The following is a 25,591-nucleotide window of genomic DNA, read 5'->3' on the forward strand; positions in this document are numbered from 1 at the left end:
TTCTTTAACAACTCATTACCAAATCTCTTCTTCCTCTTGTGATAAATATGTTGCAAGGCAACTATTTTCAATGTACTCTGATCCTCCCAATAAGCTATATTTCACATTTCTCAAACCAATCCTAAATGATTTTTGTGTGAGAATGGTCTCAGGATTCTCCCACAGCTAACTTGAATGGCTCATTGCAGTGCACAGTGCACCGATCCTTGTGCACAAGCCCTATCTCTGTTAACCCTGGATAGTAATGTCATGTTGGGTGTCCCCAGGATGCCCACATAACCAGGAATATGTTTATAATACAGAGGCTGCCGTATGTCCAGGCAGGAAGTAGATACAGGGAAGTTAAGCATACTTGCCACAAAGGGTCAGAGTACATTGGCTGGTGCGGAGCGAGCGCGAGAGAGATAGATCGATCAACCTCGGAAGTTGGATTAAAAGCATTCAAATAGGCCCCCTTTAATGTGGGGGTTAGATGTAAATATTGTACTCATTATAAAGCACGATAATCATAACTTGCTCTATTTTTTTATATACTGTATATAAAATGAGCCTTGCAGTCCAGGCAACCATTGGGCCAACCAGTCCAGGTCAAGTCCATACAGACACCATTTACTTATAACTTCTGTACATTTAATATTACTGTGCCACTCATCCAGTCATTAATCTCATTTTCTCCTAGATATTTTTTGGAGTGTTTGTATTTGGAGTATTCAATGGCCTGGTGTTCCTGCCTGTGTTGCTGAGCTTAATAGGTCCACCGCCCTACCACACGTCCAGGCAACAATCTGACCAAGAAAGTGGCGATAGTGATGTCTGCTCCAAAGCTCGTGAAAAGCTTTATCCCCTTAATGAAGTGGAAATTGATGAACAAAAATACATGGAAGTGCCTGCTGACTAGTCTATTTTCTGCCAAAAAAGGTTTTGAACAATGTTTTACATTGCATACATTTTGCCCAATTATAGAAGTTTCTATGAAGTGATGGTAGCCTTTGTTACCTGGCAAGGTACAGGTTATGAAGATCACTCTGAAGAGGGAAAGGGGGGGGGGGGAAAGCAATGAAATGCTGCTTAAATTATGGTACAGTATATAAAATTTATTTTATTGGCCCCCTTTACTACAGTAATATTAGTCAGATTGACGAGAATTGTACTTTAATTGCTAAAATTAGACATTTGAATGATTAACTTTATACGTATTCAAACTATCCTTTAACTCGTTAAATTATAGTAGACCTCTTATTTTAGAATCCTATCATAAAGATGGATTTTAACTGAAGACGCCTTCCTCCTCTGTATTAAATTTATATAATGTTAAAAGAAAGTGTCTAATAAAATTTTAGAGAGCTTTTTGTTTCCAGAACTTAACTGATGTATAGATCTTTCATTAACATAGTACAGTACAGATTCACTAGTACTATATCCTTCCATGTATGCATTCTAGCAAGATATTATTAAGTATATATTGACTTGAATATTAAGTTTACCTGACCCTGCTTAAAATTGTAGTACTGTACTTTCCTTACACAGTGTGCAATTATCTTTCAGGATAAGAGGATATGCTCGTGGTGTCCAGTCTTCCTTAAAATCTATTATTTTGAAAAAATCTTTGAAACTGCAAATGGTTTTGGCATCCACCACCTAACTATTCCAACCTGGTTATATACTGGACTTTCTATATAAAAGCACATTATCCTATTTCCTACTTTATAGTAGGGAGGCTAGTTTCCTTTACCCAAAAAGGTGTGTTGACATACTGTATATACAAAAATTAATAATATAAAAAATTCTAGAACAATCTCTGTGCAGTACCTTAAAATTCTTAAACATATCAAAGCTACAAAATGTATAATAGTTACTCATCAGCTTTAAGCTAAATTTTTATAGTCATTATATTTTCGAAAGTGTTAACATTATTCATCTACCGTATCAACGACTGGTTTCCTTGAGCATAGTTTATTAATGCAAAATTACTGCCTAGGGCAAAGAACTTTGAAAAATTTAAATGAACATTTCCTCAACTGATTTTTCAATTCCTCTTGCCTTTTCTTGCTCATATTAAGGTTCACCAAGAGATGCAATACAGTACCTCCAGAGAATCAATTTCTTAAATTATTTAAAAAAAATTATTTTGCTCTGGTAACAGAAATCAAATGGTTTGAGAAGCTACATAGTGTTCTGAATACTTTATATACAATTATACAGAATATCCTTAATGGTGCCTTTCTATTTGGTTAATAAAGTCTTACCTTCAGTTGGTTTCGAGAACCAATGTCCCTGCAGCCCCATTTCTGAACAGGCCTTCTGATTGGTTGCCTGGACTACCAGGCTGATAAAGTATCCTTCGGCAGTGTTTATCAAATTCCCTTTTGAACACAGGTTAGCTAGGTATCAGAGGGTCAGCAGACCCTCCAAACCCTCTTAGGTTCAGAGGGCTTTGCAAAGTCTTTCAGGGGCCCTTAATGTTGATACAGTAGTTTATATTTTTCCACTCTTGGAAAAATATCCCACTGTCCTGCATGCATATCCATCCACAGCCAGATATAAACATCTAAGGAGAGATTCAAGTCTTCAGATATGTTTTGCCTCATTTGCATCTTTATACTTCAATACTGTAATTGAACAATCCTAATAACCTGACTCCTGAGAATGCACATTGCTCATTCTATTGTTTACTTTGTTTAGTGTAGATATATCAGTGTTCATACTGGTGACTTTTGTCAATCATTCAAATGTTTTGAATGATTGACAGTACTGTATTACCAAAGATATGAAATTTGTGTAAATAGGATTCAAGACTTTAAACAGCAAATGTCTAAAGAAATTACACCCATTCTACCCGACTAAAATACAATGCCAGAATAACATTTTATTTATCAAAGTAACAAATATACAAAAATAGTAATTGAGAATAACTTTTACATTACCTCCACCCAGATTAAATAGTATTTAATATTTATTAGCCTTCTAAACTTCCAGCATTCATCCATCATTTTTTGTTAAATAAAGTGATGGTATGTCAAATACAAAATATCAACGGTCTATATTCACATCTAAGTTTAACGAAACATTTGATATAACACATTACCTTGCCTATATTTTGTATATGAAGTAATGTTAATATATATATACACACACACACAGGAAGACCTACTTGGAAGCATTACACAGTATTTCTGCCAACAAGTGCCCTAATCTACTTGCATATAAATTGTATAAATACATTTAATTTAAATTAAGAACATGAAGCATCAGATATTTTTTGTAAAATATTTTCATCAATTACACTTTCACATTTACCAGGAAGGCACATTGAAAACATGTACACACACTGATGGAGATTCATTTGGTACTGGTTGCACTAAGTATTTTAAGGACTTTTGTTAAACATTGAAGGAGCATGTATCCTGTACTTGTCAAACCATGGAAAGTATATTCCAAGAAGTGTTCCATTTATTAATTCATTACCAGTATGTGAAACTGACAAAAACAGTACAGATGCTAGGATACTTTATTTAATGTAGAACACAAAACCTATAAAAATACTCTGTAGTCAATATGATACTAAAATAGAAACATGTCATTTTGTAAACAGTTTCACCTACCTGGCAACAATACAGTACTTACACAATTTGGATACAAAAATAAAAACTATTCACAAACTATTAAATAGTTTTAAACTTCACTTCTGTTAACATTTAAAAAAAAAAAAAAAAAGTGCTAATGACATTGTTACTGCTTATGTATAATGAGATCCCAGGTATCCCTCCAAGCCATGCTCATCACTTGATCAGCTGTAAGGTCTGTAGTGCCATATGTTACAGGAGCAAAGAACCAAAATACATAGAGGATGGAAATCATCCAGGTAGCCACAACGCCCAGGTACACTCTGGCAAGACGAGGAGCCTTCAAGTACTCCAGCACAAGGTAATGCCCATGCTCTATCATGGCTGCCAACAGACACAACTGAAAGGGAACAATTTTATATACATTTAACTACCTGTAAACAACAATTTTTATTTATAAAATGCAGTATAGACAAGACCATGTTTCAGTGGTTAATTAGTAGGTACAGAAATGTTGCATTATATAGTTTATATTTTTAAGTTTAATAGTAAACCACAGCTACAGGTATCTGCTTTTCCTCAGATATATATATTAAGAGAATGTGGTGTGGGAAAAATAAATGTGGGCGGGAGAATTTGCTCAAAACTGCTTTGGCATTTAAATTTTTTTTTTTTTTTTTTTTTTTTTTGCAATTGTTACCACCCCATTCTTCCCAACTTTGTCTCCCATGAATCCAACATATCAAACATGCCAAGTTAAACTTTTACTCCCTTCCCTTCAAACCATTACTCGAGTATGCAGTGTCACACCTAATGAAGCACAAAAATAAACTTGCAAAGCTTCACAGGTTTGCAACTAAATTGGTACCAGAATGGAGAGGGGCTCGGCTATGAAGACAGATTGAGGGAACTCCTCACAATCTTATAGGTGAGAAGAAACATATGATCACTGCATACAAAATCTTGAGGGATATAGACAAAGTGGACAAAGGAAGCTATTTAAATTAAAAGGAGGTAGGACAAGGTGACATCAGTGGAAGTTGGACATGCAATTGAGTCTTAGAGATGTAAAGACATTCTCATTCCCTGTATGAATGGTCAGCAAGTAAAATGAATTGGAACAACGGGTTATGTAAATTCCATCCACAACTTAAACTCTTTGTGAAAACTATGTTGAGAGTAATTAGCTCACCAGACGCAGAGCATAAAGAGCTAGATCTCGCTCTCCTGTAGTCACCAATAGAAAAGCACAGCATTAATAGCCCGCCTTTTATTTTTCCCCAAGGGCCTTGGTAGGCAAAGACACTAACTTTAATCTTGGGTAATTCTGCCCTTTGTGGGAGGAAACTTAAGAAGCTCTATCACAATCTTCCCACCCATTTATTGAGAAGCTAAACACGCCTCAAGAAAACTTTCAAGGACTAGCAAATTTTACTAACTAATAATAAAAGTAAATCTCACTTTGAAAATGTAAGCTGGTATGTAGTGATGGAGGAAAAGTGTCCTGTCGACAAGGAAGTATGGGAAGTAGTGCACTGCATACCCAACTCCAAGAATCTGGAAAATATTAAATATATATATTTGGTACTTAAAGAAAAAATCCTTGTGCAGTTTAATTAAAATTATTGTAATTGTAATTTATTAAATTAATGTAATTATTAAATTAATTAATAATTAAAATATTGTAATTGCAAATTGAATATGTCATTAACAAATATTTGACAATATGATATGTGATCTGTATTGGTAATACAGTATTATGCTAATAATTATTATGAAGTCTTGAAGGCTTACTTTAATTCTCATTGAACTCCATATTTTAGTACTGTATATTTGCTCTACCCAGTGTAAACTTTGTGCAATATACTTGCTTATTTAGCTGTTAATGTATAATACTGTACTGATATTCTTTGTAGCAAAAGAAACTAATTATGCAGTGTAATGGGACTGACTTGCTGTATATCTCCAGAGCCAATAATGACCGATTGCCAATACTATAGTTAGTTGGCTATGGTAAACCAGTTTTTTTTTTCATAAACATTCTCCCTCACCTTTAGAATATAGTACTTAATCCAGTCTCAAACTCAACCCTTTGATGCTGGTTAGCAAGCTGGGACCAGTTTTCATTAATAAGATTACCAGTGTCACTTTGGTTGGTTTTATCGATCTTCAGAGAATGTCCACAATAGTGGTGATTTTTTGCCTTTTTTTTTCGAGCCACAGTATGGAGGGCAAATGTACATCTAAAAAATAGTAGATTACTGGATAACTTTATAATTAATGATGCTATTAGGAGCTCTGGTTTAATGTTTTGCAGATCTTTCAATGCTGTTCTTGGCTGGATATAAATGCATTTGTCCAGTGCCTCCATGGCACCATTATGATCCAGCAAGGATAGTTTGAACAGTTCCATATGGTGCCTTTTCAGCAAGTCACTCCTGCCTGACTGCAGGATATCCTACTCTGAAAGCTGCTTTTGTAATCTACTTTATTGTTTTGTATTTTTTTTTAATTAGAGCCAAATATACAAAGGGTGAAATTGGTTTAATGCTAACAACAGTACTGTACATTAAAATAAACATTTAAGCTAAAATTCTAGATCAGAATCAATTGCCAAACTGCACAATTATCCCAAAAGGTTATAACACTTCTGTAGTGCAGTTCAGATCAGGCAAGAGCACACTACACTTAGGACTGTAAATTTACATCACTGTACTGTACTACTCTTAGAACTAATTACACAAAGATAACAAAAATCACCACGCACCTCGCCAATACTGCAAAATTTGTTCCAAGCATTCTCCGGCAGGTCATAACACGCCCTTTGCCGCCTCAAAAGGTACACTAGAAACAGGCCACCATATGCCACCAAACTCAGTGTTCCCGACAACCAGGTAACAATGTTTCCGATGAAATGAACTTGAGCCTGAAAATAGTAGTGTATTGAGTGTTTAATAGTAAATAGTAGTAAAAAATAGTAGTAGTGTTTACTATAAATAATGATATATTTATAGTAATCTTAATTTTTTTTTAAATCAATTTATAGAAAAACATTTCATTTAATGTACACCTACATTACTATTGGCAGAGATCCAATATGCCACGCCTCGTTTGAGAGATAACCAGTCTAGGGGTTCCGAAGCATACATGTGGCCAGCAACATTTTCCTGATTGTTAAACAACATCTTGTACTGGAGCTCAAACAATTTATTCCAAAAGGTCAAATTTTTGCGTTCCATTGGAATCATTTCTGAACGCAGCAAATCCTTCTCTCGTTCTTTCTTGTCTTCATCTGTGGATTGTGTTAGCTTTAGTGAGGAAGAAAAGTTTATGTTCTGTACAAAATAACTATTTTCCACACAGTTAAGATTTAATGAAAACAGTGCACCATGGGTTAGGCAACCGTTGTGAATTTTAGCCTGGGAAAGACGAGTTGTTAGCATCCTCTGTAAATACTGATAAATCAACTTTCATGTAGGTCATGTACATATATCAGAAGAAAATGGGCTACACCGATCCTCGGGAGACTCCTGTTCATCAACGATTACTACTATACTTCTAAGCTACCAAGTAAACTTAGGAGTGATAATGAATATCACACTTAGTAAAGAACCTTCCCCGTTATACCAGTGTTTTCCATCACGCTCAGTTTTTTTTATAGATAGGCAAAGGCCTTCAGACAGTCTTGACAGATGCAGACCACCCATTCCCTCTTTTCCCTATCCAAATTATCCCTATTCCTTTTCCCTATTGAATCACTCATTGGATTAAATTATGAATTAGATTAAGACATTACTTTCCTTCCTTGAACCTCTTCCTTTTTTGTTATGAATTATGTTCCATACTAATGTTCTAGTATTCTATGCCCAATTAGTTTTTCCAATACCTAACAAAGGGGATGGCTGTTGGCAACACTTGCCTGTAATTTATAGCATTCTGTCCATCTCCTTAATTTAATATCACTTATACAGGGAATTATTTTATTAGCATTAATCACTACAGTATCTAAATAGAATTTTTAGCACCTACAGAGAAATTCCACCTTTAACACACCCACTGCTATTAGAAAGCATATTCTCTGGTTTTGTAGCATTGTAGGCTATAGGTTCTTACACCTTTTTTGGAAGTACTGTACAGTAATTTTATTTATTTCGCACGAGTGTACTATGGAGGCTCGGCGTTCAATGTAGAAACATGTATTGGCACACCTTATTAATATTTTGCATTCTATCAAGTTCATTTCCCAATCTAGGATTTTAACAGTTGAAGTCTTACCAATTAATTAAAACAATTAGAAAAGAAGAGGAAGTACCAAGGACAAGAATAAACCAGGTTCACGACACTAGCAAAATATCCACACTTATTTTGCCAGTTTTGTAAACTAGATGTAATCATCTCACGATGTCACAAACAATATTTCATTCATATAATTCATTCCCTCATAACATCCTAGTTCCACCTGTTTCAATACCACATCGAGCACTATTCACACACAAACAGTGCCTTCCATTCAACAACAATAAGGAACTATGTTATTGATTATAGTGAGACCAGCAGTTTGGGAAAGACAACAAATTTAAATTTCCGAATGACAATTTAAAACACGCCAATTTTATGAGCCAGTCGGTTGCTGATGTTTTGCTGCAGTCTGGTGGTACCAATTTTTGGTGCCATGTAAAATGTAAGATATGGTCAATGGACAGAGAATAATTTTGTAATATCTTCATATTGCCTTTCCCTCCCTCCTATACTACTAATCTTTATTTCCATGATGATGTCTCCCTACTACATGACCATGGAAAATGGTAATCATGATGCCATCACCTTTCATTCCAAAGCCTATCAATAAAAATTAAACTACATACTTCGGGTGTAGCGGTGCTCTTCAACATTCCAAATGGTGTCTTCCTGGTCTAACAATTTGTCGGTAACAACTTCGTGTTGTCTGAAACCCCAGTCTGGAAGCTGGCGACCAGAAAACTTGAGAGCTTGACTTGAATTGACATGAATCAAACGTATCTGGATGTGAGAAAAGTAAAGATATTTAATAAACTCATTCAGTCACATCAATGCACATGGCAGACTGCACAGTACAAGTTTTTTTTTCAGAACTACACCCATTAAATTTAGTAAATTGTTACCAAACAATATGGCCACTTACCAAAATAGTTTCACAACCATCAAGTATCTTTATTAAAATGTACTTAAATAATTTGTAAAGCTATTTTTGAACATGCATAAAGTAAATGTCTATCTTTTGAAAACTTTTTGCCTCTTCAGTCTTGCCCATCTTTAAGAAAATGGCTGTACAAACTTAACGCCTTCAATATATATCTGCATTTTAGTACTGTACTTTAGTTGGAAAGGAAATGAAGTAAACATGACAAACCCTGCCTCAAGTAACAAAATCAATAAAATTGTCCAGTTAGTGATTGGATATATGAACCTGAAGATGGCTCATCAATGGGAGGGTAAAATACCCACTTTACACTTGTTACAGTTCTATGAACGAGGCCAATTCTTCTACCACTAGGCAAATGCTTTTTGTTTGCATTTCAAACAAATCACTATCCAATACAGTACACCATTTCCCATCCTAATGGAGCTGTATTTCCCTTCGACCCATCCCCCGTAATGGAACGTCGCATTTTGATGCATACTCTACCCATGACCAAAAATTGTCGTGCTAGACTAGAAAATGGTAGCGGCTCGCGAAATTGACTGTCCTGTTTTGGTTCCTCAGGTAGGTTAAGTTGAGGCCACTTTAGTACGACAGTTTCTTGACATTGGGAACCCTTAGGATAAGCTGGCCCTCCTCACTACCATATCCTTCAATCATGGTCTGCTCCCCTTTACTATCCTTCCACCTGGTTGATACCTGGTTGATGGGGTTCTGGGAGTTCTTCTACTCCCCAAGCCCGGCCCGAGGCCATGCTCGACTTGTGAGAGTTTGGTCCACCAGGCTGTTGCTTGGAGCGGCACCTATTTCCTAACACTAAGCCTAAGTTCTGTATGCTTCATCTACCTGCCTGGTCTTCCCATTCAACAATTTAATGCCAATTTACAGTATTTTCACTGCATCCATAACCAAAAATTAAAGCACAATTGTTAATTAAAAGAGATATGGTTAATTTTTCATAGTAAAATGATTCATCAAGGCCTATTAAGCTTTCCTATAACCACTAATAGATCCAAACTTGCAATTTTAATACTGTAAAAATGATGAATATTAAATACGTTAAACTGAAGGGAAAAAATCTATTTAAAAAATATTGTAAAAAATAATTACCCAATTTTACTGAATGAGACAAAATGTTATTAAACTTAAGATGGCTATGACTCTTGAAGATCAAGTACTGAACTTCATCAAAACAAGTCCACAACAGACTGTACCCTGTAATGTGCAATCACAAAATTTACAAGAAATTTAGCATAAAATTCTAAATTACATAAATCTTTGTTAAAAATGCAAGCATTAATTTTATTATTAATAATTATGTTTCCTGTAAACATACTTCAACCAATTCATATTACTTAGCCACTTAAAAGTTGATAAAACAGTGGGTCATAAACACCTAAAATATCTTACCTGACTTTCCACAGCATGCCAATGTCCGTCGGTTTGTTCACTGTTGAGGATTTCTACACGCCATGTAGACTGAGCTGGCATAGACACATTGTAGTCTATGTATGCAGCAACCTTATTAAAAATAATACAAAATGTCATTAAATACAAACAATATTAGTATGTAAAACTACAAAACAATAGGAATGTTACCAATTTAAATATTATAGTTTAGACAAGCTGCTATTAGTTACAATGTTAAAAGTTTTAGCAACATCAAATAATTCTTTATCTCCTAATGTAAATTTTCTTCTTTGGTTTGATTAGCAAATGTATGTCAGCAATATTTGATAATTTACCATTTTCTTTAATTAAACAAACCCTTATAAATATAATTTCACCATTGTTTTACTGTACCATTTACTCTTCCAAAAATTTGCTTCCCTGTTTTTATTTTCACGTGTTGTACATGTTTCAGGCATGTATATTTTTCTCTCCAAGATGGATATTTCAATGGTGGTTGGATGTTGTTTATAATAAATTGGTAAGACAACCAAGTGTTCTTAGCAGGTCGTATTTTAAAATACGTTATCGACTTGCAACTGAGGGTCTTTAGTTTGATTCCCATGATTAGGAGAGAGAGTTGGGAATGTTTCCTATCAGATGTTGCCTCTATTCTAGCAGTAAATAAGTACCCTGGAGTTCAGCAATGGCTGTGGAGTATAGTACTGAGAAGTCAATAGTTGGCCTCGAGGGACCTTGATAAGCCCAAGTATAGGCTTCCTGACCCCTGACAACAGGAAACGAAACTATAGATTTTTTCTTTCAATGCTTCCAATATACCAGTACAGTATAAGCAATTAAACAAAATGGACTTGCTTAAAGCAATAATCAAACTGAATGCTTGCAAATGTATTATAAAAGTCGTATGTACCTTACCTATCTTGTGATTTCGGGGTTCAACGACCCCACAGCCCGGTCCTCAACCAGGCCCCCTCCAGGCCTGACCAGGTAACCACCTAATTTCCTACTTTTAACAAGTAGAGAGCAATTTTCCTGGAGATGTACCTTAATCAAATTTGTCCATTTATTCAACATGATCAACCCCCCTTCCCCTCCATTCACAATTTTACATTTTACGAATGCTCTCACACTTTCAAGATTTTATATTTTTATTTTATATCCTCCCTTCAGCTACTGTTATAACTACGAGAAAATGCGAACAGTAGGAAACTTCTTTTACCTCTTGATTGTGTGGCGACATGGCGGCTGCAACATCATGCGAGTTGAGGGCACGAGAGGTCAGCCCATGAACTAGCTGGATAATGTCACCATTTTTAATGTGTTCATGAGGTTCTGTCACAACCAATTCCTCTCTGCAAGAAAAGGCAGAAATACAACAATTAACCATTTAAGACTGCCCTAATAGTCAACTTTAAATATTGGAAAAAAAAAAAATTTACATGCTAAACCATCAAGGATTTTCATAGACTTGCCTGGCAAAGTAGTTACACATAGCTTTAGCAAACAGACAAGATTGTTCACACGAGATCATTGAAGGATATGGATGGAGGTGTTCCATCCATATCCAATAATGGAACACTCCCATCGCCCAAGTAGAATATGTTCAATAACCACACACACACAACCAAAACCCTAATGAAAAGTATAGGGCCTAGAAGCACAAGTGGAGAATATTTTGTGTTAAAAGGCTTACAACTTCCTACTTACTGCAAAGAAATGAGAAATATTGGCAACAGTTGAATTCTTAAAGAAAACAAAGACAAGTTCAGGCACATATTATCCAGTCTGCAGAAATTGTGGTGACTATGTTGACCTTAAAGCTGCAAAATGTCAGTAGGTTGTTATATTGGTCATATGTAATATTACAATTAATAACTGGATTATTATTAATACAACCACTTACAACTTGTGCAACTGGTTAAGATGCATTCTGAAAATTAAGTTTATTCAGATAACTATCTACTGTATATAAATAAAAATGGAAATGTTCGTTTGTGCATAACCGCTAATCTTCGAAAGTTCTTCGCCGTTTGCTTTGAAATTTTGACAACGTTGCATTCGAATAGGCGCGTCTTCATATACCTACTTTATAGATGCCACCCCTGTGATAGGTAAAATCCATGTGTTTTTGAAAAACAGCACCATCTGTTGCACATAATGGCAACATGCACGCTATACTAAATATGCTACGAACTCCATTTCAATGTTTCCGATTGCATTGACAAATTTTATTTCAATAGATTTCAATTTATTTTATTTTTTATTGAATTTTGTGTGACTGTTGGAATTCAGGTGTGTTGTTTACCATACCATTCATTTCGTAAGTGTATGTATAGATGCCACACCTGTGACAGGTAAAACTTCGCTTTTCTTGAAAAACAGTGTCATCTGTTGCATGTAAGAGCAACACACATGCTATACTAAATGTGTTACAATTCCATTTCAATGTTTGATTGCATTGATATAGAATTTTCATGGATTTTGATTTATTTTCATTTTGATTTAATTATTTTGTGTGAATTGCATTAGAATTGAGCTGTGTTTACCATACCATTCATTTTGTGAGTATAGTTTATTTTATTTTTTCATTTTTTTTAACCGTTTTTCTTATATTTCAGTGATGGGAACATCAGATCACTTTATATTCCCAATTTTCTGATGGGAACATCAGATCACTTTATATTCCCAATTTTCTGATGGGAACATCAGACCATTTGGGAAGGCATCAGACGAGGGAGTGGGGAATGGTGGAGATGACGAGGGGACGGAAGTGAGAGATGGTGGGGAGGATGAGGGGGACAAGGGAGGGGGTAATGGTGGAGAAGGATGAGGGGATGGGGGAGTTTGGGATGGTGGGGACGAGGGGATGGGGGAATGGAGGAATGGAGAATGATGGGGGAGGACAAAGGGACAGGGGAGTGGGGCACGGTGGGAAGGAAGAGGGGATGGTGGAGTGGAGAATGGTTGAAAGGCCGAGGAGATGGGTGAGGGGGGGAGGGGGAAAATGGTGGGGAGGACTGGGGGACAGGGAAGGTTGCTGTGGCTCAGCAACGCACATGCGTTGCCGAGCCACAGCAATGCGTGGCCAGGTACCGCTAGCTATAAAATAAAAGGGGGCACAAAAAAAAAACCATTAACTTTACACCAAGGACAATGAAATGTATTTGAATTTACAGTACAGGGACTAACTATACAGATCCGAAATTAATTCGGCTCATTTTCATAATAGTAGTCTGGTTCGCTCTTGACGCGCACACAATCAGAATTCTGGGTTCAAACCTCAAGGGAACAGAAATGGCTAGGCATACACTACTTCCTGTCTCCTATACATCTGTTCAACTAGCACTAAGCAGGTACTCAGGAGTTAGTCAGCTTTTGTGGGGTTGCATCCTGGGCAGGATCAGTAAATCTACCTTGGGGGAAACTGATATAAGCCTAACATGTATAAACACACACTGGCTGCCTGTCCCTTGACAATGAATTATTATTATACAGTACAGTACTGTAATGTATAATGAAAAAATAACACATTAGCTCACATCTCTGGCTTTTTCACAATCCACCAATTGTTGACATCCTTGTAGCTGTAGCAGGTGACCTGTTGTTGATGTGACGAGCCCCGCCCATCTTGGTACTTAACAGGATAAACTGCATCATGAGAGTGCAGCCAACAAGTGCGGCCATGAGTGTGGCGGAGTGTAATTTGTGACCCATGAAGCACCTTTACTGGTTGATTGGCAATAATAGATGCTAAACCACCCTGTAAAATTATCGAGTGTTAAGAGTGTACTGTATAAAAAAAATAAAATTTTACAAAACTTTATGGCATGATGCTAAATGCAGTTTAGTGTAACCTAAAAATAATTAATGCATTATATATTTCCAGAAGCCAAAATAAAAAATGTAAAAAGTTTATTAACTAATTTTATACAATTACAGTAACACTAAATAAATGATTTCCATAGTAAAACTTAATATTTTCATAGTACTGTATGTTGTCGAGGACACTCCAGCCTCGACAACCAGAGCGCAACTCCATAGTCTCCCAAGACTGCAGGATGCCTACTAAATAAACTGATATGATTGTTTTAGTCAATTACACAGGGCTAAGTACCGTGTGGGTAAATAAAACAAAAATAATCTCTTAACACATGCAACTTCCAAAATGCAGAGATCAGTCTAAGCAATGATTATTATTGATTAGGATTATGCCCAAAACGATTATGATTACTCAGTCATCATAATCATAATAGTCAGTGATTAAGACTTGCCTGAAACGCTGTGCGTATTAGTGGCTTTAGGTATTGTATGTACTAGCTCTATCTATAAATCTAATGTTATGTTTGTAACTCATCTTCTATGCATGTACTTTTACCTGAATAAACATTGAGATTAAGATTTTTTATTTGATTCGATTTAAAAATAAAATAAAGCATAATTCTTACTACAGTACTACAGTTTCCCAGCATTATCCAAGTAATATAACTAATACAGATGCAACTAACCTCCAGACTGGCTTGGAATGCTGATGTCATAATATTGTCATTTGGCCCGGCCTTATACAGCAATGACAGATGAATATAGAAGCAGCCAATGTACAGTGCAACTGGTATGGTAATAAATATCGCTGCACGAGTGAGGAAGTGACCAAGCAACTGGCGTTCTGTTACCAGACGGTCACCAACCATCATCCAGAAGTCACGAGATAAGATGCCCAATCCAAGCAGGAAAGTAAATATACCAAAGTATCGCACACTGTAAACATAACAATTACTTTTGTAGTAGTGTCTGGAAAATCATGCTATAGTATTTCATTTAAGCAACAATTTCTTTTCTTGCATGTCTTGGCAAAAGATAATTTACTTACCACACACAAGCACTCAGTGATGCAGCCCCAACAATAAGGCAAGCAAACCAGGGAACGCTGTAAGGCTGATTGTAAAAACGACGAAACTTCAAAATGCAGAGAAGGCCAAACAAACCAAAGAACATAAGAATTCCCTCCATTAAGATGAAACGGGACTGTGCTAATATAGCATTATCTGCAAAGTGAAAAGAATCATTAATTTCCAATCTGCAACCTTTATAGCATAATAAAAATATTCAAGTAATAAAACAATTTAGAAACGATCATGAAAATTTGTATTTCTTTAACACGGGTAATATATGTTCTGTATATAATTAATCTTATTGTTCAGAAATCATTCCATTTACCCAAGTGATTTATATACCTTAAAATTTAAAGCACTTATGTACATTTTAATCTATCCAAACAGACTTGTTCCTGCAATGTCTCAAGTTCATGAGGGGAACTTTGAAAGTTTTAACAAGCACCTTGCTTATCTTGCAGTATGTTTTTGGTGATGCACCACACAGAAATATGACAAAGTCTAGGTATCCAATTTAGCTCTGGCCTGACAAGTGATTCACTACAGGGCTTAAAATAACTAGTCCAACACTGGTCTAAACTCAACTTAAACATGCTGCAATTTATCTGCTCTAAATTTCAATGTCAAAGTAGTTTACTTACCAAAGATCATGAGGAATGCAGCAAGGGCTCCAGCATAATGAGACAGTCCCAACTCTACCAGAAGATTATAAACTGTGGGCATCAGCAAGGAACCAAAAAATGCAGGTACAACACGCATGGCTGATACTGGTACAATAGGATCATATGGGGTACCAATGCGATCGAATTTGAAGTTGCCTGTAAAAATAATTCTGCTTTAAGTGATCTATTCACAAATTTTATACAAAAATATTTTTATGCAATCAACACTAAACAGCAATACCAAATACAGTACTGTATTGCATTCTTATGAGTGAAGTTGAATATTTGCCAAATTATGGAAAAGAATGGGTATTCTACATTTCTATTTTGATTAACCATTAAAGCAGAACACCAAATTGTTTGTAGCCTTAATAGAAAATTTTTTATTACCTTACCATTCTTTTAAAGGATATAAAAGAAAAAATCTGAAAATAAAAATTCCCTGCCAACTAACCATCAAAGCCTGCTAAGTAGGCAGCAAGGGCTATCAGCTGTTTTCCAAGTGGAGGTTGCGAGTCAAAGAAGAATGTGTTCTGCATGTATAAACCAGCATATTTTCCATAGTGTAGCTCATCAAACCTGTGAAATTAAGGTGATTACTCATGAATAGTAATAATTGTCAATGTCTATACAAGTTAAAGCTGCTTGTGTCTGATATTGTTGACCCACTGGTAACCTGCACATCATTAATTAAACGATGAAAACTAAGGCGTGTATATTTGCAGTGTGGCATCTGTCTTGTAGTGCAAGATGTACTACATACATTTTGGGAATTAACAGGCATCAAACCAATAATATATAGCATGATTGTGATCACTTACATGTAATTCATGAGGCAACAGCAAAGCGAGTGGCACTTTGTGAAGTGATTAGAGATAAATTCTTTTGATGCTGATCAGACAGAGCCATCTGTTTTTGTGTATTTTCTTTCATACGAAAGCGGCCAGTTTCAGTGAGGTCACCAACAGGTGACCTTGCAAATCTGACAGCAAATACACTTGCTGTCAGATAATGAATGTAAAGAATTTTAGGCACACTACAGACTAATTTTTACTAATTATAGTCTGCCTTGTGATAATAGTAGGTTATAAGCACCAATACATTATTTTAAAACCTATGCTCTTGCAGGCAGTGGTCCCCCCAATATGATGGTCCTGCATTAATATTTCATAATTTATTCATTACTGTATATAGTTTATAGTACAAACAACATGCAATCAATGAAGTTTAATTTACCAGCAGAACAGCCTCCCAAATGTAGTAAAAACCTGTATGAAGTACCCTTTTAATATTGAATGTTATCACTTAGTTCACTTCTTTATCATGGTGTGTATTTTTACCAAGAATGATTATACTGTACTGTGTGTACTGCATTTAGCCTTATTTTATCTTTAACATGCACACTAGTTTTGTTTTCAATGCATCAGGCCTAGAACTTTCTTCCATAGAGAATAATCTATTTTCAATGAATGATCTTTACATTCAATATGTCACGGTCAAGATATGGATAACGTGTCAGAACAAGTACCAAAATCTGATGGTTGAAAAAAATAAAAATCACTAGAACTGTACCAAATAGGGTTAAATAATTAAACTACTGTATGTGGCACTGATAAGTCAGCTGAAAATTTAATTATGGAAAAGAATAAAAAAATACCTGTGTGAAATGTAATTTATACTACCCAGTGATGATTTGTTTACCCAATTTGCTTCTATTTCTCCCAATTATTTCCACCAATAAACATTTGTATTTATGATAACCGACTGTTCAACCTTTACTCTGTTCTTTTCCCTATTTTCATTTAATTTTAAGAATACTTACACAATGCCTTTAGGGCTGTCCAGTCTCCAAATGCGAGTAATAAAAGACAATACGAATAGGGAAACGGACATGCCATCCAGACGTAGGCTAAGTTCCAGGGGAGGGGCAGGCGAGGCCGATTTGGTAGACGTCTTTGATTTTTGACGCGTGGAAGATCTTTGAATTACAGAGGTTTTGGTGGCAGGTGTGGATTCAATGGTGGTGGTGGTAGTTGTGGTGGTGGTGGTGGAAGTAGAAGAAGGAACAGCTTCGTCTGGGGCCGTTTCCGGTGGTGGCGTGTCTGGTGCACTCTCTCCATCACCCTGTAAAATTAATACAAAAAATTACTTAGTATCCAGATGACAAACCCTGCATAATTTGGCTGAATATTGCACCAAGTAAAGAGCAAACTTTGCTCAAATTGAATTTTTTGCATTATGGTTTAATTCATGCAGGATAGAAAATAGATGCTTTTTCACCCACAGAGTTGCAAGCAAGGAACTGCCTACCCGCCGAAGCTGTAAATGCCAAAACGCTGTTGTGCATGCACACATGTTAGTCTGGTATTGAGGTCACCCCCCCCCCCCCCACCTCCCAATCGAGCTGCTGACCCTCCCTAGGAAGGGACTCCACAACAATTGCCCAATTCCCAGGTAGCTGTTTACTGGTAGGTGAACAGAGAAACCAGGCGAAAGATAACTTCCGTCTTGCCGCGGGAATCAAACCCGACATCCCAGTTGTGGTCGTTTCACAACTGCAGTGACCACCACACTGAATTAATCTGACTTTTGAACATGACTTCATTCCAATAATGATAATCACTGACTTGTTCGTCATACTGTAATGTACTATGGTGGGTCATACAAGGAAAATGTCATTCCATGGAAGGCACACACACTAAAGATTAGTCCAGTCAGCAGAGGGAAAGTGGAAAAAGTTGATGCGAAGGTTTGAGAATTATGGCAATGTCATGGTACGGTAGAAATAATATGATAAAAAACAGTTGAATTATGTGAGAGGTCAAGTAAGAAAAAATAAGATTTGCATGTTAACAAAGAACACGCATGTAGGCTGATGAACAAGGTATTCCAGCTCAATCAGCCCGTTCTCCCGACCATTCCCAACGTCACGAAACTGTTGTGCTCAAGTTCCTAAAGATCCATTTAGAAAAAAACAGAACACGTCAATATCCATTCCAGTTCCGAAGATCCATTTAGAGAAAACAGAACACGTCAATTTCTCGATCCGCTACCATTTTTAGTACACCAGTTTTTGGCATATGTCCTCATAACACAGGCCAATGTGCAATCCATTCTCCAGAATAGTACATCACATTTTGACATGTACTTTACCCAAGGCCAAAAACTGTCTTACTAAAAAATGTTGGAGGCACGCGAAACTAACAATGTCCCTGTTATGGAAAGGTATGTAGTTCTGAGAGGGCCAATAGTACAAGATAAAAGTTTTCTGTTTGTGGGTCCTCTGGTAGGTTAGGATAAGGCACTGTAATACGAAAGTTTCCTGACGTTAGGAACGCTCGCAAGACCGGGCTGAATATAGTCAATTTAGTTTTTGAAACGTTGTCATGCCCCCTCACTAAGCCAATACGGAAGGTGAAACTCTCCTACATGCTTTAACATTACGTGTAGTTTGGTCAGTAATCTAAGAACACAGCAAGTCCTTGGATGACTATCAATATTATACTGCAATGATCATGCACTTTCCACGGCCTTTCTAATATAACTGGCAGAAATTTGCTCATGAATAATGTTCACCCATAAACCGGGTAAAAAGACTTCTGTGCTGATCCAAAAAAAAAAAAAAAAAAAAAAAAAAAAAAAAAAAAAAAAAAAAAAAAAAAAAAAAAAAAAACTTTCAATTTTACTATAATGCTAACAAAATTATTTTGAATGTCGTGCATTAACTTTTATCCGGATATATTAGGTTGGCATTTCCAACTAAAAATGCTACCGCTGCAGAGGTGTTATAAACAATTTAGACAAATGAACAGCAACAATTGCAAATCGTTGATACAATAGGGCGGGAAACTCACTTAAAATGGGAAAGATTAACAAATACAGTTTGAAGTTGAAAAATGTTGGGTTCCGAGCCTAATGTTAGGATTGCGGCCATACAATGCTTAAAACTCAAAAGTAAAAGCGCTCTTTGTATCTTCTCTACAAGATACACTAGTCAACAACCCCAAAAACGGAACTGGTCGTTAAAAATAGGATAAAACGATCCAATCATCGACTGACGCAACTACAGTGGTTACAGCACCACAATCGGCCACAATTTAGTCCTAAATTTTAGAAATCTTGGATTTATACTCTTCCCGTCAATTTATAACATTACCGAGCGGGGTGAATGGCACTATAGAAATTGTACAATTAAAACATTAATAGTAATAAGAAGCGTCCACAAACTATTATCCATTTAATAAAAACTGAGATATTACATTAAATCCAGGCTGTGGTTCTCTCTTGGCAAACTGATCATTAATAATGTAGTGGGAGGGTTGCTGAAAAGGGGTGGGGAGTGGGGGGTTGATGTGGGATCAAGTTGAAGTTCAAGTATGTTTATTGAGATAAGCAAGAAATACATCTCAAAGGGATAGAGTAGCTTAGGCTATTTCTACCCCCCCCCTAGATGTGGGAGGGGAGCCGAGGAGCAGGGGATAGGGGGGGAGGGGTTGATGTGGGAGGAGTGGATCATGGGAGAGGGGGGGGAAGGTTAGCTTAAGTTGGCTGTGTGAATAGCGTATTGGCTGGGGGGTAATAATATTAAAATCAAACCCAAGTGTATATAGTTATTTGCGAGATAAGTGATCAATTCTTAAAACTCGCCATACCAATTAAATTAAAATGGCATCCAAGGGTCAGAATTCATCAAGAATTTACGTGTCCACTTACGAAACCTGTACATCTTTCCTCAATCGTGGCGGTTTAGTCTATATTTATTCAACAGTTTACGAGTTCCAAACGCTACGAGGTCGTTTCGACAACCTGGTAGCAATAAGAGCTCCAACTGTTTAACAGCTAACTTAGGCACTTGAGGAAATATTTACAGGTTTTGCAAGTGGCAATGTGGTACAGGATGATAGGTGGCATGATCAACATTTACGGGATCCAAGCCTGTGCTACCATTGAGGCCTCCAAAAGGCTGACCCCGGTAACCTCAACCAGCTCAGGGTCAACGCCGCACCCGCCCTCCCACGCCTTGATAACTGTTGCTCCATGCATTGGGTCGGTAAGGGAGGAGGGAAGAGCACGTAAGGTTTGAAAACCTTTGGAAAAGGGGTAAGTTGATTTTACATAGAAGAAAAGGGATAGGAAAATAGTGGGTCGTCCACTATGGGTTTGTAAACCTGCAAACATTATATTGTAGAATGTCCCATACTGACCGACTTTCGCCCTCCGAAAGTCGGTCAGGTATGCTGAACTACTATACGAGTACTGGAACACTTGATATATTGGACTTTTACCCTAGATTGACTATGCACTGTATCAATTATACAATGTGATGGAACTATATAACCTGAGCTTGTAAAAGCATCTTAATCACCTTCAGTGGTTAAGTGCTTAATTGCACACTAGTTTATCACAACACTACTCGGGCATAACACTACACAACGTCTACGAAGCATATATAAACCCCAAATGCATGTGGCTCTCGTCCACGATAAATGTGATGTGTATGGCATCTCGCCCACGAATTCCAAATGCTTATGGCTTCCCACCATCACTATGAGGAAGACGATTGTGTAGCATTTTAAAGTCATCGTAGTCTAGTGGGTAAAGCGTGTCTGGGGGTGTGTCCAGGGACCCACATACAATTGCACCGCATTGCTCCAAAATATTTTAATTCGTAGAATTTAAAATATTTTGGAGGAATGCAATTTACTCGCGTATTACGCTATTGTGATTTCATTGTGCGAAGGCGGCAACATTAAATGAAAACTCCATATTCACAAATGGCAAAAAATAAACATTCCAACTATTGTATGAACAACCAATGAACAGCAACTATGGCGCCAAAGGCTTCTCCGTGACTACACTTCCATGCTAGTCAGCCTCGGACCATGATTGGTTACAAGAATAAACACAAAACGTCACAGCGACCCCGAGATTCAAACCAATTGAACTATTATGAATGATCAACTTTCTTCGTCGCCTTGAACACAGACTGCAGAACAAGACTATTAAAGTACATTTTTAAGAGATTTTCTTCCAAAAGTTACCTTAACATTTGATCACAAATACGCCAGTGATTACCGCTTATTATTTTGCATTTATCTACTTTATTTTAAAATCTATAGTATGCTCCGTTTGATATTTTGACCTTTGGCAATGACGACACGCCGCGGGGTTGGGTTCACGACCGATCTGTTAGTGATGGTATTGATCTTTAGCAGATAGGTTAAAGTCGTGAGTGGTAATACAAAAAATAAAAAGCCATTTCCAAAGTTTTGCTGATGAATCTGAAAATGTATTTCCGTTTCACTAATATTTATATCACCTATCTGATGCCACTGACAGACAACCTTTCAGTATTCTTTCCGTTCAGAGGCCTAGCATAAGTTTTTTTTACGACTTTGCATATTACGACTTTGCAAAGCAGTCGTGTGCATCCCTCAAATAAGACTAGTTTCCTTTTAACACTACGTCCTCAACAATTACATGTGGCAGAGCGCACCACATTCCTACGCAACATTCACACACAGCCTCCCACTCACTCACACTTTTCCCATTATTAACAGGTAATTAACAGGTAATAAGTAAAATACGTAGGTTACTCAATGTGACAAATGAGCAAAGTATAATTCTGACGCGCCAACGGATTACGGCTTTGTAATGTAACAACCTTTTTTATAGGTTGCTTTTTATGCTACCTATAATTTCCCGATAATTGGTTTATTTTCATATCCACCTTTACTGCGAATTGAACAAGTTATCAACTCATAACAAGAGTTATGAACTCTTGTGCAGGCTAAGTCGTGCAGGACGACTTAGCCTGCACTAGTTTGGATTTTTTTGTGGCCTCGCTATATAGTTAATACCTCTGTGAAAACTAACAACCACCTTCAACTACCCTTCGGTGCACCCAAATGCAGAACTATTTTTTTATGACTACGTCATGCCCCTGCCCCCCCCCCAACGTATTTAATCTATACTCTCAGCATATGACTATCATGAAAATGCTAAAATTGACCAGCATGTTCTCACGATTTCTCTTTAAAGCCAATGTCATAAGACTGAGAGGGTGAGGGAAGGGGAGAGGAGAAAAACTTCGATAACTACCAACCGAAAATATTAATAGCCAAATAGGCATAAGCACTTTCAACTTTTACTATAAATTATTATAATTTATAAAATTATAAACAGTAATAAATTATAAAAAAATATATATATTTTATAAATTATAAAAAATTAAAGCTATGAACAATCTCAGCATAAATAAAAACCATTAGAGACCGTCTACCTTTACATGCAAAACTAAAAATGATCAGAATATGCGCAACATAAACATCGCACCCAGATCAATATCAGACACGGTTGCCTGCATGACCAACTCTTGTTGCCTCGTTCAGGCGTTAGCACCACTACTAGGCTCGCCTCAACCCAGTCAGACGAGGGTAGAAATAGCCTAACCTACAATCATTTTGAGATGCATTTCATTATTTCAAACTTACTTGAATCCCAGTCAGTACTTCAATATAAAATTCGTACTCTTCCGAATTACAATTTCACTTGTTACAACATTGTGGTAACTAATAAACAAATCCACAAGGGCCGTGACGAGGATTCGAACCTACGTCCGAGAGCATCCCAGACGCTGCCTTGACTGAGCGACTGAGCTTCTGATATGCTCTCTGACGTCGGTTCGAATCCTCGTCACGGCCCTTGTGGATTTGTTCAATTGATGCATCACGCTATTGTGATTTGTGTGTAATTGTGGTAACTGACATTACTAGCCGCCATTACCCGTGGTAGCATTACGTCATATAAAACGCATAAGCGACATTAAATTTTGTCACCGTTTCAACACCAGTAAAGGTGATTGGAAAGTATAATTCAGGTTTAATGAACGGTTATATTTGCATGTGCTGTTCGCTTCAGTAAGGCACATGGCTGCCGTTAATTTTATGTTTAATTACCAACATTGGGCCATTACGCAATGTTACAAAAATACACTGGTTTCATAACAATTATCTTTGGTATGCATTCACAACATTTATGAATTAGGAAAATTCTTAGCCATGAATCCGTAGAGGCGTTTGAGAACGTATATACAACGCCCACCCTTGAAATACAGCACATTATCTTTACATGCCACAACCTACAAAATAAGGATAACAAAAAACACGAACTCAAGCCACCCTACTTAACTAACCTACTCATACAAATTACAATTATTTCTTTTTACAATTTGAACAAGACAAGCCATGCCAAAACCTAGAACAGTATATGTACAGCTTAACACCTGTCAACACCTAGGCATCACTCCGCACGCGCCTATTTGTTGAAAGAGCAGTGTCGAGCCACTACCTAGATATTACATTAAACCAGTGTCTGGTTTAATGAGAGAGTACATATTTTTGTAGCAGGATATCCAGTATTGTCTCAAGTGAACTACAGCCTTCATTTGTCGAGCTTTGTACCTAGCAATCTTCGGTAAGGACGGTGGTCGCATGCTGCCGGGGCGTTAACGGTACAGGTATCTAAGGAAGGGTTTAATTGGCCATCGGGAGGGCTGGGAAGATGACGCATCGCTTGAGCAAGACGAAACGCAACAATCGCAAAGTCCAAAGACCAACGTCATTCTTCCCACAAGTAAATTAACATTATTGCCGATTTGCATGTATGAAACCTATCCTTTAGCCTAATATGTCGCATTTTACGGACTCCACGAATCCGTTAGAAATACCAGGTAACAGTATAAATTAAAGAGCCGTAATGTTGACGTTTTCTATGTATCGTCCTCTATGGATTATAATAGTTCGTAAGTTTCTAGTTATGCAAAAACTAGCTCCATTTTTTTTTACCTGTGGTAAATTGCGAGAACAGGGTGGAAAATTTACTGAATAAAATAAAACTCCTTGTAATTAATAGTAATTACATATAACTATTTGCATTTAGAAAAATTGATTTGTATATAAAATATATACATTATATACAAATGTTATATATATTGTATATACACATTTTATATATTGTATATATAAAACTAAACCCGGTAGAGATGAACAAGCATCATGTACCGTGCAGTAGGAAGCGTCCTAATAGTAAGAGTTCATAAGCGCCAATGAGTAGGAAAAAAAATCAGAATACTGGTTGAACACTTGGCTATTTAAAGGCAAACTGCCAAAAACTGTTTTATTATGAGTGGGGGTTAAGTAAAGCAGTGACGTAACGGGTCGGGATGGGCTGGGCAACATTCATAGATTAGTCAGGAAGTAATCTACAGCCTAGTCAACCCCCCCCCCCCCCCTCCCCCACGGAACATTAAAAAGCCAAACTGCTCCCCCTCCCCTCAGTGAAACCAACAGCCAGGCAGCAACAAGTAGGAAGTGCTGGAACTTGCCTTACGGTCCACCGTGGATGAGTGGGAGCCGCCATCACACACCTGCAACAACCCACATTATTATTACTTACACAAGGCGTCTCCATCTGCCCCAAAGTCATTCTGGTGATGCATTATGTACCAGGGTAAATTGTCACGTCATATGCACAAGCCTTGCTTAGCATGGATGCTCCCATGGTAAGCAAGAGCGTTATTAACATGGTCAGTTGAGAACATTATTCTATATATTAAACGAGATTTGTGCATGCATAGATGCTTTCACTGACATTGAGACCCTAGAAACAAACATTTAATATCTTGCACATTACAGGATATACGACAATTTAGAGTCAATTTGTTGCGTTGGCGAGTATTTGAAGGTGGTCCAGGTGGGATGAGTGAATTGGTATGTTGTGTTAGGATGAGGCAGCGATTAACCACCAGAGAGAACAGCTTTTTAACTTGGTGGTAACATTCTTTATAGCATGAGACTTCTAGCAGGTGACAGTCGGGTTTCGGAATGA

The 25,591-nt window shown here is 37.0% G+C and overlaps 2 protein-coding genes across 3 annotated transcripts in view; one reads left to right on the plus strand and one right to left on the minus strand.

The window, feature by feature from the left end:
• Nucleotides 1–1,344, plus strand: part of LOC123754396 (NPC intracellular cholesterol transporter 1 homolog 1b) — a 32,202-nt gene extending 30,858 nt beyond the window's left edge. Inside the window, exon 20 of the mRNA XM_045736771.2 lies at nt 680–1,344. Within this exon, the coding sequence (XP_045592727.1) occupies nt 680–898 (219 nt within the window). The 3' untranslated portion in view covers nt 899–1,344. The remainder of the gene's footprint in view (nt 1–679) is intronic.
• Nucleotides 1,345–2,853: 1,509 nt separating this feature from the next.
• rt (Protein O-mannosyltransferase rt) overlaps nt 2,854–25,591 on the minus strand; it is a 40,116-nt gene continuing 17,378 nt past the window's right edge. The window contains exons 2-15 of one of the 2 annotated variants that reach the window (XM_045736774.2): nt 25,089–25,130; nt 17,526–17,827; nt 16,158–16,282; nt 15,683–15,859; nt 15,020–15,194; nt 14,658–14,907; nt 13,692–13,912; nt 11,372–11,504; nt 10,153–10,263; nt 8,429–8,582; nt 6,638–6,855; nt 6,331–6,489; nt 5,025–5,120; nt 2,854–3,963 (exon numbers count right to left, since the gene is read on the minus strand). In XM_045736774.2, the coding sequence (XP_045592730.2) occupies nt 3,730–3,963; nt 5,025–5,120; nt 6,331–6,489; nt 6,638–6,855; nt 8,429–8,582; nt 10,153–10,263; nt 11,372–11,504; nt 13,692–13,912; nt 14,658–14,907; nt 15,020–15,194; nt 15,683–15,859; nt 16,158–16,282; nt 17,526–17,827; nt 25,089–25,130 (2,397 nt within the window). In that variant the 3' untranslated portion in view covers nt 2,854–3,729. The remainder of the gene's footprint in view (nt 3,964–5,024; nt 5,121–6,330; nt 6,490–6,637; nt 6,856–8,428; nt 8,583–10,152; nt 10,264–11,371; nt 11,505–13,691; nt 13,913–14,657; nt 14,908–15,019; nt 15,195–15,682; nt 15,860–16,157; nt 16,283–17,525; nt 17,828–25,088; nt 25,131–25,591) is intronic. The other variant, XM_045736775.2, reaches the window with a different exon arrangement.

Source organism: Procambarus clarkii, chromosome 18 (assembly GCF_040958095.1).
Source record: "Procambarus clarkii isolate CNS0578487 chromosome 18, FALCON_Pclarkii_2.0, whole genome shotgun sequence".
Lineage (NCBI taxonomy): Eukaryota > Metazoa > Arthropoda > Malacostraca > Decapoda > Cambaridae > Procambarus > Procambarus clarkii.